At 34.4% G+C, this 15,007-nt stretch overlaps 1 protein-coding gene across 1 annotated transcript in view; it reads right to left on the reverse strand.

The window, feature by feature from the left end:
* Positions 1–13,144, reverse strand: part of LOC137388336 (ras-related protein Rab-35-like) — a 30,420-nt gene extending 17,276 nt beyond the window's left edge. Inside the window, exons 1-4 of the mRNA XM_068074824.1 lie at positions 13,087–13,144; positions 8,616–8,666; positions 7,592–7,642; positions 5,228–5,351 (exon numbers count right to left, since the gene is read on the reverse strand). Of these exons, the coding sequence (XP_067930925.1) occupies positions 5,228–5,351; positions 7,592–7,642; positions 8,616–8,666; positions 13,087–13,144 (284 nt within the window). The remainder of the gene's footprint in view (positions 1–5,227; positions 5,352–7,591; positions 7,643–8,615; positions 8,667–13,086) is intronic.
* Between the last annotated feature and the right edge of the window lie 1,863 nt (positions 13,145–15,007).

Genomic DNA, 15,007 nt, shown 5'->3' on the forward strand with positions numbered 1-15,007 from the left:
AGAAAGAGCACGTCTGTAAGAACTGCTCCAACTAGACAAGGTCAACCCTAGAAACGACGAAGGGCTATGTTTCTCAATACATAAGCAAAATAGCCCAAAGCCTATGGAAATGGGCAGACAGGTGAAACTATTATGGAGGGCTATACAAAAGAAGGTCAAGGCAGAAAACACTTTTGTGGCCACCTGTTACTACTATCAGGCTTTGGATAGACCCCACACCAGTTCGGCGCTAGAGCTGAACCAAACAGATGCCGCAAACTTTTGTTTGGTTCAGCTCTAGCGCTGAACTGATGTGGGGTCTATCAAGGCCTGATAGCAATAACAGGTGGTCATAAAAGCATTTTCTGCCTTGACCTTTTATATAGCCCTTTGTTGTATATATACATGTATATATATATATATATATATATATATATATATATATGGCATTGAGCACTTTTTAGTCAGAAGATTTCCACTAGATATATTAGTATATATATATATATATATATATATCCCATCGAATCCAAACTAAGGCGGTCTCATGTGGCTGCGATTAACTGTTCGTTTTTGAGCTTTTAAGAGCTTGTAATCACATTCCCATATATTTTGCACCTACAACACAACCGAGTAAAACATAGTGAATCTTGTGATACTAAATAACTGTAATGTGAATTTTGTTGCAAGTCAACCTTTAAGTAAATGTCTTAGGGTATTAAAATTTGGTAAAAAATATGCATAACGTACTGGATGGTCATACATTTAGAACCTATCGTTGAAAAACAACAAAAAGAGAATTATGCTAATGCTCTTTCTTCTTAGAGGACTTTACGGTCCTTTAGTTTATTCAAACTATGAATGCAGTAACTAAATTATTCTTCCTACTTCAGGCAACCACTAGTGATAAACAGATTTTATTGATTAGACGCCTTAAAGCTGATAGTGGAAGTTGACTACATAGGTGTTAGGTATAGCTGTTGAGTAAATCAACAACTCAGGACAGGCATTTGCTTGTAAACTAAATGGCATCGGCAGCAGTAAATTACACCGGATTTGATTAAATTTCCAAAAATGGTCACTGGTGATGGCAGTAATAACATCATAACCGTCAAATGCTTTCTGCAACCGGGTACATTTCGAATTGAGGTTTCTTTGCTACTGTACTCAGACATGTTCAGCCAAGATCCCAATGTCATTGTTTTTGCAACAATACTCTTAAAAACTTGTACCCAGCCTTTGCTTACAGCACACTAAGCAGACAGAGCACCAGAATTTGGGTTTGGATTTCAAGTGATACAATACTGCCAACATTCTTCCTTAAAAACTCATGTTCTCAAATTAACAAGTTCACTTGTGTATTAAAAAAACAGTTATCACAATGATCAATAGAAAGGTTCTCACGTTTTCCTGAGACAGGCACAAATGAACAGCTCATCATGATTTTTTGCCCTATAGCAATAAATTATAGAAATATGAGAAAATAATAATGACCCACTAATCTTACATTCTGTTTTGACAAGCGCCAACAAGGTATTTTTCTAAAAGGTACACATTCATTGTCATTATCAGCTTTTTATCATCACAAATATGGGATAAGAGGTAGGAAATAAAAATAATCTTGGTCTACTACTATAATGGTAATATGATATTTTAGTATATTACTCCAAAGCAACAAATTTTTCACAGAATTACAAAAAAACTGTTAAATATTGAAAGGTTTATGAGTGCTGTTTTTTTACCCTTTATCACTGTAAGTCTATAAACTTTAGTAGAGCTATCCTATAATGTAAATACAGCAGAAGACAACTCTTTAAGATTTATTAGCTCATAGATAGGAACTCGGTCACAATGGCCTAGCGTGATATTAGTACAAATCGATATGAGTAACATCTGGGCTCTTTTTATTACTGGTTAACTAAACTAATAACTCCTGCTTGTTAAGTAATTCAAAGTCAATGAATCTTCTGTTATTGTCTCTAAATAATGACTGTTTGTAAAGTATATAGGTTATTACTAATAATATGTTTAGAACAATAATAACATTAGGGTTTCATTCATTAACATGAATACATACAAGGTTTTGATATTTTACCAAGTACTCACCAGTTGTTGCATATAACTTACAGAGTCCTCTTAAATGGTTAAAATAGCAGCCACCGGAAAAGTGAATAAAAGAAACAGGTACTTTCTGCTGCAGACTCTGATCACTTATAATTCTGATCTTCGAGGACAGCAGATAGTACCCTAACTTACATGTTATCTTATCACAGTGTTATTGCCCTGAGCACTTCTACTGCATGAGTACCTCACCTGCTGATACATGTCAGGTTGTAAAATATGCTTGACCTCATATCTTTTATTCAGTTAGCTAACAGACTCATTGCTGATTTCATTTGTCCTCCTTAGCTATTTTGATGCTGGGGAGTAAAACACAATATTATTCTAATAATGCTATTTATTGTCAATATAGGGTGAATTCTCATGTGTGAGATGTTTTATTGTGTGTAATTTATAAGTAAAGCATAGAAAATAACAAAATGCAAACATAAAGCAAAAAGGAATCGTCTTATAGTTTGAGATTAGCACCAGGACAGACACAGTTATGGCATCACACAGATGAGCGAGCATTGGTAGCACCATGGTTGTTAATTGCCGATGAGCGCTCCGCCATCTTCAGTTTCATAACATAACCGCTGAACCAACACAGGTACATCGAGATCAGGCCAGAATAGATGCTGCAGCTGCTAGAAGTGCAGAGACTGCTGAGCCGACCTAACAGCAACTCAAACGGTTCAGAGCAGCCGCTAGAGCGACCAGATGTGCAGAAACCTCCGAGCAGATGCAGCGGCGACAAGAACATGATGCACTAGCTACAACAGCTGCTCGGAGAGCTGAATTTACAAAGCAGATGAAACGGCAACAACAGCAAGATGCACTAACTACAGCAGCTGCTACCAGGCGCCGTGTATTGGCAGGAAAACTTCGCACTTGATTACAGTCCTGCAACACAGTATAGGGCCGAAGTTTTCTATGGGCCAAATGTCCAAAAATGCTCCCAGGTGTAATGCCTTACGTTGGAAAGGCGAGAGGCCATATATATGTAGCTTATATGGTAGATTTTATTGATAATAAATTTTATCAACACAACCACATTACTGCTGCACAGTTTGTATATACCATGTCAAAAAGCAGGCTATAGACGAAGAACTGGTGAGTCATGATTAGTGTTTTAAGCATGTAGAAGTCTCAATTTCAATAAATGCTGGCAATAGCTTAACAGTGCAATAGCAAAATATTTTCTAGAATTTCTTAAAATATGTAAAACTTTTCAAAACTGCCAGTTTGAAGAACTTCAGTTTGCCTAGCAATGTCAATTTCATTATCAGTTTTGTGTACAAAATTAGGACAACTTCGATTTGAGTGGTTAGAGACTGATGCATTGTAGACTAGCTGTAAAACACATTGCATATTTCCATTGTTCTCCCCACCATTATTGACATGGATGACTGCATATGTGTATGCAGTCTGATTGGCACAAAAATTTCAGTAGATTGTATATTTGGAGTTGTTTACAGTATGAAAGACGATTCTCAATAAAACTATTGCTTTACGTAAATCTGTTCCCAAACACGGGTAATGCAGCTAGTGAACTTATAAAGATATCCTGTGTGTCATACACTAAAATTACTCCATGTGTTTCCCGATATAGTCTGCCAGCACAAAATCAGTCATGAACTTATAAAAAGAATTAACTCTTGATTTATTCTGGCAACATTATTCTGACCTCTTTGATACAGCCTTTTTGATTACTATTTCCTTACTAAAATATCATGTGATTTTGGTAGACATAGCATGGACACATTGCTGTTATCATCTAAAGTTTAACTTTTCATAGTTTATGATACTCTAGCGACAGTCTAGCCTGCCTTGACAAAGTGTTGTTTTTGCGAAGTTGTCCCCAGTTGAGCGGGGCGAGCAAAACAACAGCTTGTCACAAGAGGCACTGTACCTGATGCATCAGCTGCACTGAAAGAGAGTTGTTCTCTTCCGTCTATGCGGCTTGGCTGCGATTTTATGTCAGTCGCTCCATTGGTAATCTTAACGGATTTCGCGCAAAAATTTATGTAGAAAAAATAAGATAAATACGTTTAACCAGAGACCAGTCTCTGCAATAAACTTTAGTAAAACTTGAGAATAAAATAAATTTTTAAACAATCAATGAGACCAAATAAAACTGACTGATACTAAAATAGAAATAAAACTGACTGAGCGCATTAATAACAACATGTTTAGTTGCTGTTGTTGCCTAAGTTCTACTAAAGTTTACCGCAGAGACTGGTCTCTGGTTAAACGTTTTTATCATATTTTTTTCTACATAAATTTTTGCGCAAACTCCGTTATGATTACCAATAGAGCGATCGACATAACATCGCAACCAAGCCGTATAGACAGAAGAGAATAACTCCCTTTTAGTGTAGCTAATGCATCAGGTGCAGTGCGTTTTGTGACAAGCTGTTGTTTTGCTCGGTGGGCTCGCCGAGGGACAACTCCGCAAAAACAACAGTTTGTCAAGACAGGCTAATGATACTCCCATTCCTCTGAGGTTTCCATAATCTAATCTGCTGGATTCATGCACTCACAGGTGATCCAAGAATGTTTTTAGTTTTCTGATATGCTCGATGTGTGTTTTTGAAAGAATCAACACTTTCTCTCAGAAGCTGTTTTACTATACAAAAATCATCTTAGGAAAAACTATATCTATCCAACTTAGCTAATAAAAATACCAAATGAATAGTTATAATTCAATGCAATAATTAAATAAATAAACAAACAGTCTCTAATGAAACAATTAAATACATAAATATTTTCAAATGAAGATATCAAAGAAACAGGCATTTGATGAAAGAATAAGATACAAAAATATTTGATGAATAAAATTAAAATTGTTAACAATTCTTAATGGAGGGAGTAAATATATCCCTTTACCTTTATTATGTAATTGTTTATTTTAAAAATGTCATCTCTGTTTTACCTATAGGTCAACTATAAGCATTAGTCAACGAAATAAAACATATACATGTACATATAGGCCTACACATATATACACATCTACGCATACATATATACAAATATATATGTACATGATATATATATGTACATGGTACATATGTACATATATATGTAATAATAATATATATTATAATAATAAATAATATATATTAATATCGCATAACTCATAAATACTTACGTAGATGTTATTGATCTGAATTGCTCTTGTCCAGCTGTATCCCAGATAAATAATTTGCACTTTTTTCCATTTGTGTCTACTATTTTTCTCTTATAGTCGATACCGAGTGTGGTGATATGCGATTCTGAAATATTTCATGCGTATAATAACTTAGTTTATTCACTCTACCATTACCATAGTTACAAAACACATCTCACAAGCCAATAACCATGGTAACAATGCAGGATGCTGGTTCAGGCTGCAGATAGAAGAATATTATAAAGGTACACAGACACAATACTTTTAAAGGGTTAACTGGCAGCACAAATTTTATGGCACTAACAGGAGCAGATAACATTACAGATTCACTTTCAACAATAGTTAATTTTTAGAGACGATATTTTAAATTTCTTATTTGTGTGAAGGAAGAATGTCCCGCTAGCACACTTTTCAAGATTTACACAAGCCGATTAGTGTAATTTTATAACCATCCCTCAAAATGTTATGCGGGAGGTATAAGTACAGTGCAAACTTTGTCATTATTTGTAGAATCTGTTTCACACTTGTGTTATAATTATCTGCTTGCTGGCTAACCAAAACATGTAGCTTCATGACTAAATGGGAAAATCTATTAAAACGGCAGACAACATAGACGCTTGTCTTACATACATGCATTGGCTATATTATACGTCTATGTTTTACCAAAAACTGACCTTTTAATGTTTCAGTTTATAGCTTGCATTGCGACTGTTTGTGTCTCCGAAGCTAGTTTTTAATTTGACATCAAAGTCATGGCTAAAAACCAAAATATATCATATTTATGTTGATATAAATAGATATAATATTAAATTCTGTCAATTAGCTTTTAAAATATCAAGAACAGGCTCACCATACTATCAAATATATCTAACATATCAACTTGCAAAATGATGAGTGATCTATGTCCATGTAAGTCATTTAGTATTGTTTAGTTTCGTTACTTTACACATTTTGGCTTTTACCATCTTGGCTAAATGGCTATTGACTAATGACCATTTAGTAGACTGAAACCTGCTACTTGTGTTGTAATAAAGCTCTTATTCCTTTTAGTTTTTCTGGCAAGTCACACTGAGAGTTATAGGAAATGTGTAGACTTCTATATGGGTATAATAGCAAGGGCTATTTCAGGAGCTGGCTGATCCTTGTGCCAGTGTTTTGCTGCTGCGTATCTAGTTAAGCTAGTTGTATACTTAAAATAGTTTAACATAGTTTGTCGTACATACTACATACGTACTTGCGCAATCTACACTCCGCAAAAAAAAGAATTTAAAGGTTGCCTTCACATCAATTTCTTCGAAAAATAACGGCTAGCTGTTTTATACATGTTTTAACTTGCAATTAATTTTCTTAAAGGATCACGAATTCGTTTTTGTATATTAGTCCATATTGCAAAACAATCAAGTAAACTGACATTAAAAGCAACATTGAAGACCAATAGCTGTAAAATAACTCAGACAAACTACAAGTTGGTCAAGTATGTCTTTGATGATAGAGCAGAAGACATACAATGTAAACATTCAATCAGCTGCAGGTAACTAGAGGATGAAGGGATAAGATAACACTTACCACTGTATGTGTGATCTGTATATTGGTCAGAAGATGATTAAGGGATAAGATAACACTTACCACTGAATGTATGATCTGTATAATGATAAGTAAATGATTAAGGGATAAGATAACACTTACCACTGAATGTATGTTCTGTATATTGATAAGTAGATGATTAAGGGATAAGACAACACTTACCACTGAATGTATGATCTGTATATTGGTAAGTAGATGATTAAGGGATAAGATAATACTTACCACTGAATGTATGTTCTGTATATTGGTAAGTAGATGATTAAGAGATAAGACAACACTTACCATTGAATGTATGATCTGTATATTGATAAGTAGATGATTAAGAGATGAGACAATACTTACCACTGAATGTATGATCTGTATATTGATAAGTAGATGATTAAGGGGTAAGATAACACTTACCACTGAATGTATGTTCTGTATATTGGTAAGTAGATGATTAAGGGATAAGATAACACTTACCACTGAATGTATGTTCTGTATATTGATAAGTAGATGATTAAGGAATAAGACAACACTTACCACTGAATGTATGTTCTGTATATTGGTAAGTAGATGGTTAAGGGATAAGATAACACTTACCATTGTATGTATGTTCTGTATATTGGTAAGAAGATGATTAAGGGATAAGACAACACTTACCACTGAATGTATGCTCTGTATATTGGTAAGTAGATAATTAAGGGATAACACAACATTTACCACTGAATGTATGTTCTGTATATTGGTAAGTAGATGGTTAAAAGATAAGATAACACTTACCACTGAATGTATGATCTGCATATTGATAGACTAAACTTGTCTTTCCAACCCCTATGAAATCAAAGGATTCTGGTAAACAAGCTTTAGTAAGCTTTACCAAAGTAATGCCTGCTTGAAAACCCTACCAAAAGTATGCCAGAGTTGAAAAGATTTTTGCAGCCTTATGTTCAATTAGGTATCGAGTGAGATTTGGTGTCAGATATTTAGCCGCATTAGGAGACTCATATTTTCAAAGTTGTACAAACTCGGATACTTGTGGCAAAATTGCATATAGCTACATATATTATTATATGTAATAAATGATATGTATCATATACTAATATAACAAACATATATAAATATATTGTGTCAAAGTTATAGAGTTTTCTGGTTTTTTAAATCTTATAAGTTAGTTTTCAGCACTATTACTGGCCACCATGATTGCTGTTTTTTGTAGTTTGAAAAGTTCTCAGCCAAACTGTGCAAGTACAGATAGCCTAAGCCATCTGGCTAAGCATACACCCGCACACATTTGCTGCTAAAGCAAAAAAGGACAACGTATGTATATACAATGTCTAGTATATTATAAGCGGTGTTCTCTGGTTTGTCATTTGTTGAAGCTAATGAAGGAATTGGTAAAACTAGTTTAGATTCTTGTCAATCATAAGAGTGTCAGCTTGAAAATAAAGCATTCATCGGTGGCCTATTTGTTATGTCGTGTGTCTCTATTGCCTGATATAAGCTTTGAAAGTTTCCAGTGATGAAAAATATTATTGAAATCAATAGATCTAGTCATATAATTGCGCTCTTTGATTGGGCATTGCTGCATTGCGCTAAAAAGTATCTTGCTTTTGACTCGCTCAAAATTTGAATGAGTCAAAAGAATTAAATTCAAAGTTGAAACTTTAAAATCCAAGAGGGTCAAGAATAGCAAAATTGTAGACCTGATTTAGATGAGGATGAATGTGGGAAACAGTACATTCAAGTATAGCAGCATAAAACTTGTTGATAAAAAGTAAGTATAGAGAATAACTAATGTACTAACCATTATCTCCAATGACCACCAGCTTTATGATATAATCATATTCCTCAGCATCTTACCTAGCCGCCATTGCTTCCTTCAGCTCTGCTAAGGTCTCTACTAGTAGCCTACAGCGCAATACTGAGATGACAACGTCGACAAAGAGGTCTTTGAATAAGAATAAACTGATTGAATCTACCATATATATATAAACCTAGATTGGCCAATAGGGAAAAAGCCTGTCAGACTTAAATAGCACGACGTAACGTCATTGTATTGTACCTCATGCTTAACTGCACTCTTAATAACAATGGAGCTCATCAGGAGAAGATGACAAAATCACATTTATTTTCACATAAAAACCTTCTTGGATACAAAATCCAGTAAACTAAAGCGATTCTGTGATAACATCTGATAACCACCATAGATTAAAAGTATAAAAGCTATGAAATGTTGCACACAAATCATGAGCCATCAGGGCTTTATTTGCCACCCTCTCCTATCCCCATTCTCTCTTTTCCCCTTCCCCAAAGAAGAAGTGAGAAGGGGAAAAGAGAGAAGGGAGAAAGGAGAGGGGGGCAAATAGCCCACCCACCCGAAGCGCCAGACCCTGGCTAGGTGAAAAGACCAATATCATGCTGAACTAAACATGACTAAATACATGTATGATGAGCCTGTGAAGTTTTGATCTGATCATGAAATGGAATCAATGGCTTTCTTAGCTAGAGCTAGAACGAGATCAAGGAATGCAGGGTCAGACCAGACTCAGGGTCAGCAATGAGGGCCAAGATCGGGTCGGACCGGGTCAGCACGGCGCGCAATTTTTTATTCATTTAAGGTTAAGAGATAGTTATATTACAGCCTAATGTTGTTACATCAATAAACTAAGATAAAAGAAACCACTATCACACCAATCATTATATTTTGTGGCTTGGTTTATAGATGCAATCTACAATTTGTGGTTAGACATTGGTGGATCAATGCTATTCAATAGGTGATAGATTAATGGCATGATTTGGCTAGTTTTTTTACAGATTTTATTTTCAACTGCTATTATAATCAACAAGAAATTAATTAAGAAATACTTTCCAAATATAGAAATAGATAACCCAGCATAGTGGAAAGCAAAAATCCATCACTTCCCTAAAACTTCTGGTATTAGTGAAAGAAACTAAAAATAAAATAAATTTGCTGGATTGAAGGTTCTTAGACGCGCTTTTAAGCTCCTCATGATGCCTTCGTTGTAAATGCCTCAATAGTATTGAAGTGGACCTTCTTTGTAGCTTAAAGGTTGACTTGCAACAGAATTCACATTACAGTTATTTGGTATCAAAAGATTCACTATGTCTTACTCTGTTGTGTTGTAGGTGTCAAATACGTAGAAATGTGATTACAAGCTCTTAAAAGCTCAAAAACGAAAAGCCGCCGTAGATTGGAGTCTACGGTTTATTTATCTGACGTAGTCATTACAGTTTGGTTATCGTCATGTCACGTGATGTTCTCACGTGAATTGAAAAGCCAATAAAAAGCTCAATATAAAACTTATCGTAGCACTAGTTTATGACAAACACTTCGGGTTTCACCGAATACCCCGTATCAAATATAGATGTTCGCTACATTACAGTTTTGTTTTGGCATTATTCAATCGTCAAGTCGTAATCTGATCACGTGACCCAATACTTCGAAAATAATTTTTGCAGCACTTTTCGATTATCACAGGTGACCAACAGGCTCATCATAATTATTAGACAATGATATGTACTCCTTCGAGCTAAGGTTAAAAAGTTTAACGATTTTTTACGGTAAGTTATAAGATATCAGTGCTAAAAGTGACAGCATTACAATGAGGATAAAACAGACATGTAAGAACAATAGACATGGTTTTATTGAATATGTGAAGTATATTTGTGAAAATATTTCGACGAATGAGGTTGCATGAAAGTGAAACAAAAACCATCCTGTAACAACTACAGCCCATCTGAGCCGTTTTGGAAAGGAATCCAAACTACGACAGTCTCGTGTGGCTGCGATTTTCTGTTGGTTTTTGAGCTTTTAAGAGCTTGTAATCACCTTTCCACATATTTTGCACCTACAACACAACAGAGTAAGACATGGTGAATCTTTTCATATTAAGTAACGGTAATGTGAATTTTGTTGCAAGTCAACCTTTAAGTTTTATGTATTATAGTCAAGTGAGGTATACAGTGCTGTACTTGACTAGCTCCCATGTAGTAGGAGTGTTGCATTCAAGAGTGGAGTTTGACCTCAAGTTAACATCATTAAATTCAGTGCTCAGAACTGCCTCATTTCTTCAGATCATTTTGTAAAAAAATGGTAAAATAGTTTGTTTTCTTCCAACAGAGTATAAGAATAAAATAATGCAGTAATCAAAGCACAAAATTCAGTTAGTATTTCAAAAACCCAAACAAACACGCCTGCATGAAACAGTGAAGTAGTAAAGATAACGAGAGGAGAGAGAATTTTTGATAGACATTTGAAGCAAAAAAATCTGAAATATTTTGCTTGAGATCCAAGTTTTTTGAGATCTGTGACATACAAAACTGAGGCTAGACTGTATATGGATGCATTACTAACAAACTGACACACATGACCAGTAGTACTGCAGAGCTGGTGACGCGCTGAAAAACTAGAGATGTTTTGACATATGTTCAAATTTTCATGAAATGGTCAGCGACGAAATGATTTTAATTTAATAAAAAGACTTTTTAACACGTGTAAGAGGAGATGACTCTAATGATATAACACTGACATAGATTTGGTTAATAAAATGGTACAAACACTGAGTTATACCTCATTGATATAAATTTGAGTTGGACACATCTTTATTTAAGCTTTCTCATTTTTAAATGTAAATAGTTGAAAATATTTGAGCTCTAAAGCTATTTTAAGATATCTACAAGTCACAAGACTGTCTTGAGACTATAGTCTGTCTACAAGCACTGCAATAGAACAGTGAAGGTATAAACACACTGAGAAGTTTGGTGTTGATCAAGTGCTTTTGGCATGGCAAGAAACCACAGATCTAAAAACACTTGAAGTGAGATTTCTTAACAAATAGTTTAATGGTATGTGAGACACAATCACTGCGAGTCATTGCTTGAATAAGATCAGTAAACAAGAAATTCCAGTGTCTATTTCTGATGGCAGCACTAGTGCTCATTCCTGTTGGCAGCACCTAGTGTCTATTCCTGTTGGCAGCATTTAGTGTTTATTCCAATTGACTGCATCTAGTGTCTATTGCTGTTGGCAGCACTTATCATCTATTCATGTTGACAGCAACTAGTTCTTATTCCTTTTGACAGCCTCTAGCGTCTATTCATTTTGACAGGACGTAGTGTCTATTCCTGTTGACAGTCGATATTGTTTATTCCTGTTTGCAGCACCTAATGTCTATTTTTGTCAATTGAAACTTAGTGTCTATTTTTGGCAGCCCTCCAGTGTCTATAACTATATATTCTGCAGATAAAACTTCTCAAGCCTTATAAAGAGGCTGCACGCTGACAACATGTTCATTAGGTTAGCCAGAAACCTGATACATCATATCTTGTTATATTTGTAGACAAGCACTAAAGCAGTCAAGTATGATAAATAATACTTTAAATTGCTATAAACATAAAGAATAAATATATTGAAAATATAAATAAGTTTATGATATCAAGTAAAGTTAGTCACAAAAAGTGTATATATAGACTAGCTAAATGCCCGGCGTTGCTCGAGTAATAAAGTCTTTAGAAAAAAGATTTATTTGTATTTAATATATAACAACATTTGCCATTCTAACCTTCAAAATTCTTGTCATGAGAAAAGTGTTCTGTGTAGTTGAAATAAATTGAGAGAGAAAATAAAAACAACTGTAAAGGTTTTCAAACTTAGTCAAACAACTGTAACTTTTAGGCTTCATAGAAGATGTTTTGCTCAGGTCGAACAAGTTTAAAAAAAATAAAACAGCTATAAAAAGGTTTAAATGTAAATGTGAAGCAATTAGCAAGTGATGGCTAAATTAAGTCTCTTTTGCTATGATTACAATAAAAGATGATTCGGTAATGATACGATTAATACGAACTGAGAAAACAAAATAAAAATCCTGAATATATTGAATTAATAATAACAATTATTGCATAGAAGTGTGTGCGTGATTCTAGCCAGGCCTTACAGCCTACCATGTGCTTTGAAAACATTCATACAACAAAGAGAGCCCATAAAACCTAAAACAGCCCGTAAAACAGACTACCATAAAGCCTTTAGTTGAATGCCATAGCACTCTTTTTTCAGCCCTTCCTACATGTATATAGTAGTTAGTGCTTTATTAGAGATGACAATAAAGGGTGGCATTTTATTTTTCAAACACTTGGTCAGAATTTTCAAAAGATAAATTTAATCCTCTCACAGCCAAAATGAATGTTGCCTATATTTTGCAGTCTCCTCTGGCAGAGCGACATTAACCCTTGTAAATGCAAGAAATTTGCTAACTTACCTCCAAATTGTCGCAGATCTCTAAATAAATTTGCACTGGTAGAGACATGTATTAGCATGTCTCTACCAGTGCTGATATCAACTGGTTGATATCAAATACTGGTAGATACCAGTTGATATCAACTCTCAACTGGTAGAGACATGCTGGTGCATGCATGTCTCTACCAGTTGATTACAATCAACTTGCAATCTTATAGCCTGTGTTACAGTTTGTTGGAGCTTTCAAGTTTTTATTTCAATATAAATTTGAAAGCATATTTTTATTTTATAGTAACATTTAACAGTGTTTCATAAAAGCTCATTGCACTCATTGATAGGTTTTCTATAGTTTGCAGCCAAAGCTGGCTTTTCATGCCCAATAGAAAAGGAGTTATGAGCATCGATCCATTGTAAGCCGAGTTTATCTAACTGCAATAAAGCTATCAACCAATATGATATATTCCTATCTATAAGTTACATGTATATACTAATAATCTATTAAATGCTAAAAATACATATATTCAAGAACAAGGGATATAAACAAACCATACTCACAACACATTCAAAAGCAAAAGTTCACATTTATAAAACAAAAATATTAGCATCATTTGCTCGTCTAGATGAGTTCTGAATTTTGCCTTTATTTGAAACCATTTCATATTTTTCTGGGAGTTCAATACCTTCCATAATGTCTTCTGACCTCAAATCTTTTTGCACAACTGAGCTAGTCGATATTAGTGTCCAAACCAATTTTTCGCAGAGCAGAACTTTTATGTGGTGCAATTTACACTTTCCACGCGAATAACGAGAAACTATGTGTAATCAAAATAGCCTCAAACTTTTAGCCTCAAAGCTCGTAGTAGCACAGATTCTATCAGAACTGCGAACAATTTTTTTTCATGTACATCAAAGTATCAAAAACTGCGTTAGGTAAGCAACTATTATTAGCCTGATACAGTTACTAATTGTATCTATGGTGTTGCATTCAAAATTCCAACAGACAGAACTGTAAAGACTTAGAGTTGAAAAAACGGATTGCGATACAAACAGAAATAAGGAACAAGTTAATTGTTATTGATGTAATTGACTCATTATTAGTACGGTTTCGTGGATACTTTTCCACTAATCACTTGCAATTATGCAATTATCAAAAATGCCAAATAGTTGCAGTCAAATATAAGTAGCATTCAAATAGAAGTGAGGTTCAATTAAAGGATGGCGCTCTATTTGTCAACCCATCTTCCATAGTGTCACTCAAATAGAGGTGGCGTTCAAATAAAAGTGGCGTTTAAATACAGGTTTTATGGTATATTCTACTTAGCTAGGTATTAATAAGAAGAAACCTTAGTAGAGCTACCAATCCCTTAATTGTATTTATCTTATGCGTGGGCTGAGTTCTAAGACTGATTACATAACTTGGGAGGAAGATAATACATTATATTATTCCTAAGTTATCTTTTCAAGCTGAGCTCGGGATAAATTTTTTCAAAATTTCTCTTTCGACCTTTTATCAAAATTCAAAAGCAAAATATTTCCATTTTTATCCATGTCTATGATTATTGTTTTTGATTGTCACTCTCAATACTGACTACAAAAATTGCTTGAATATGTGGTAGTTGAAGCTGTGTTGTCATGTCAAATGCTGAACACATTCAGGTAAAAATGTAACGGCTCATCGACAACTGCATTTTTCTGCTGAATATTTAAAAATTTATGTCAGAATTGCTTAAGTGAATTAAACATACTGGAAAGTTGTTGCACAGGGTATAACAGAGAGTTGTTCACACCACAGAGCAAAAACAATTCTAAATTTCTAGTAGTCTGTATTTTGTTTGTTGAAAAAAGTGATTGTCATAGATGTGGAGGATGCATAGAAATTAACAAATTGAATCACTTCGATCTTGCAACAAATCCCTTATCAAGTCTTCCAGGTGTGAGGTGTG

Source organism: Watersipora subatra, chromosome 1, assembly GCF_963576615.1.
Source record: "Watersipora subatra chromosome 1, tzWatSuba1.1, whole genome shotgun sequence".
Lineage (NCBI taxonomy): Eukaryota > Metazoa > Bryozoa > Gymnolaemata > Cheilostomatida > Watersiporidae > Watersipora > Watersipora subatra.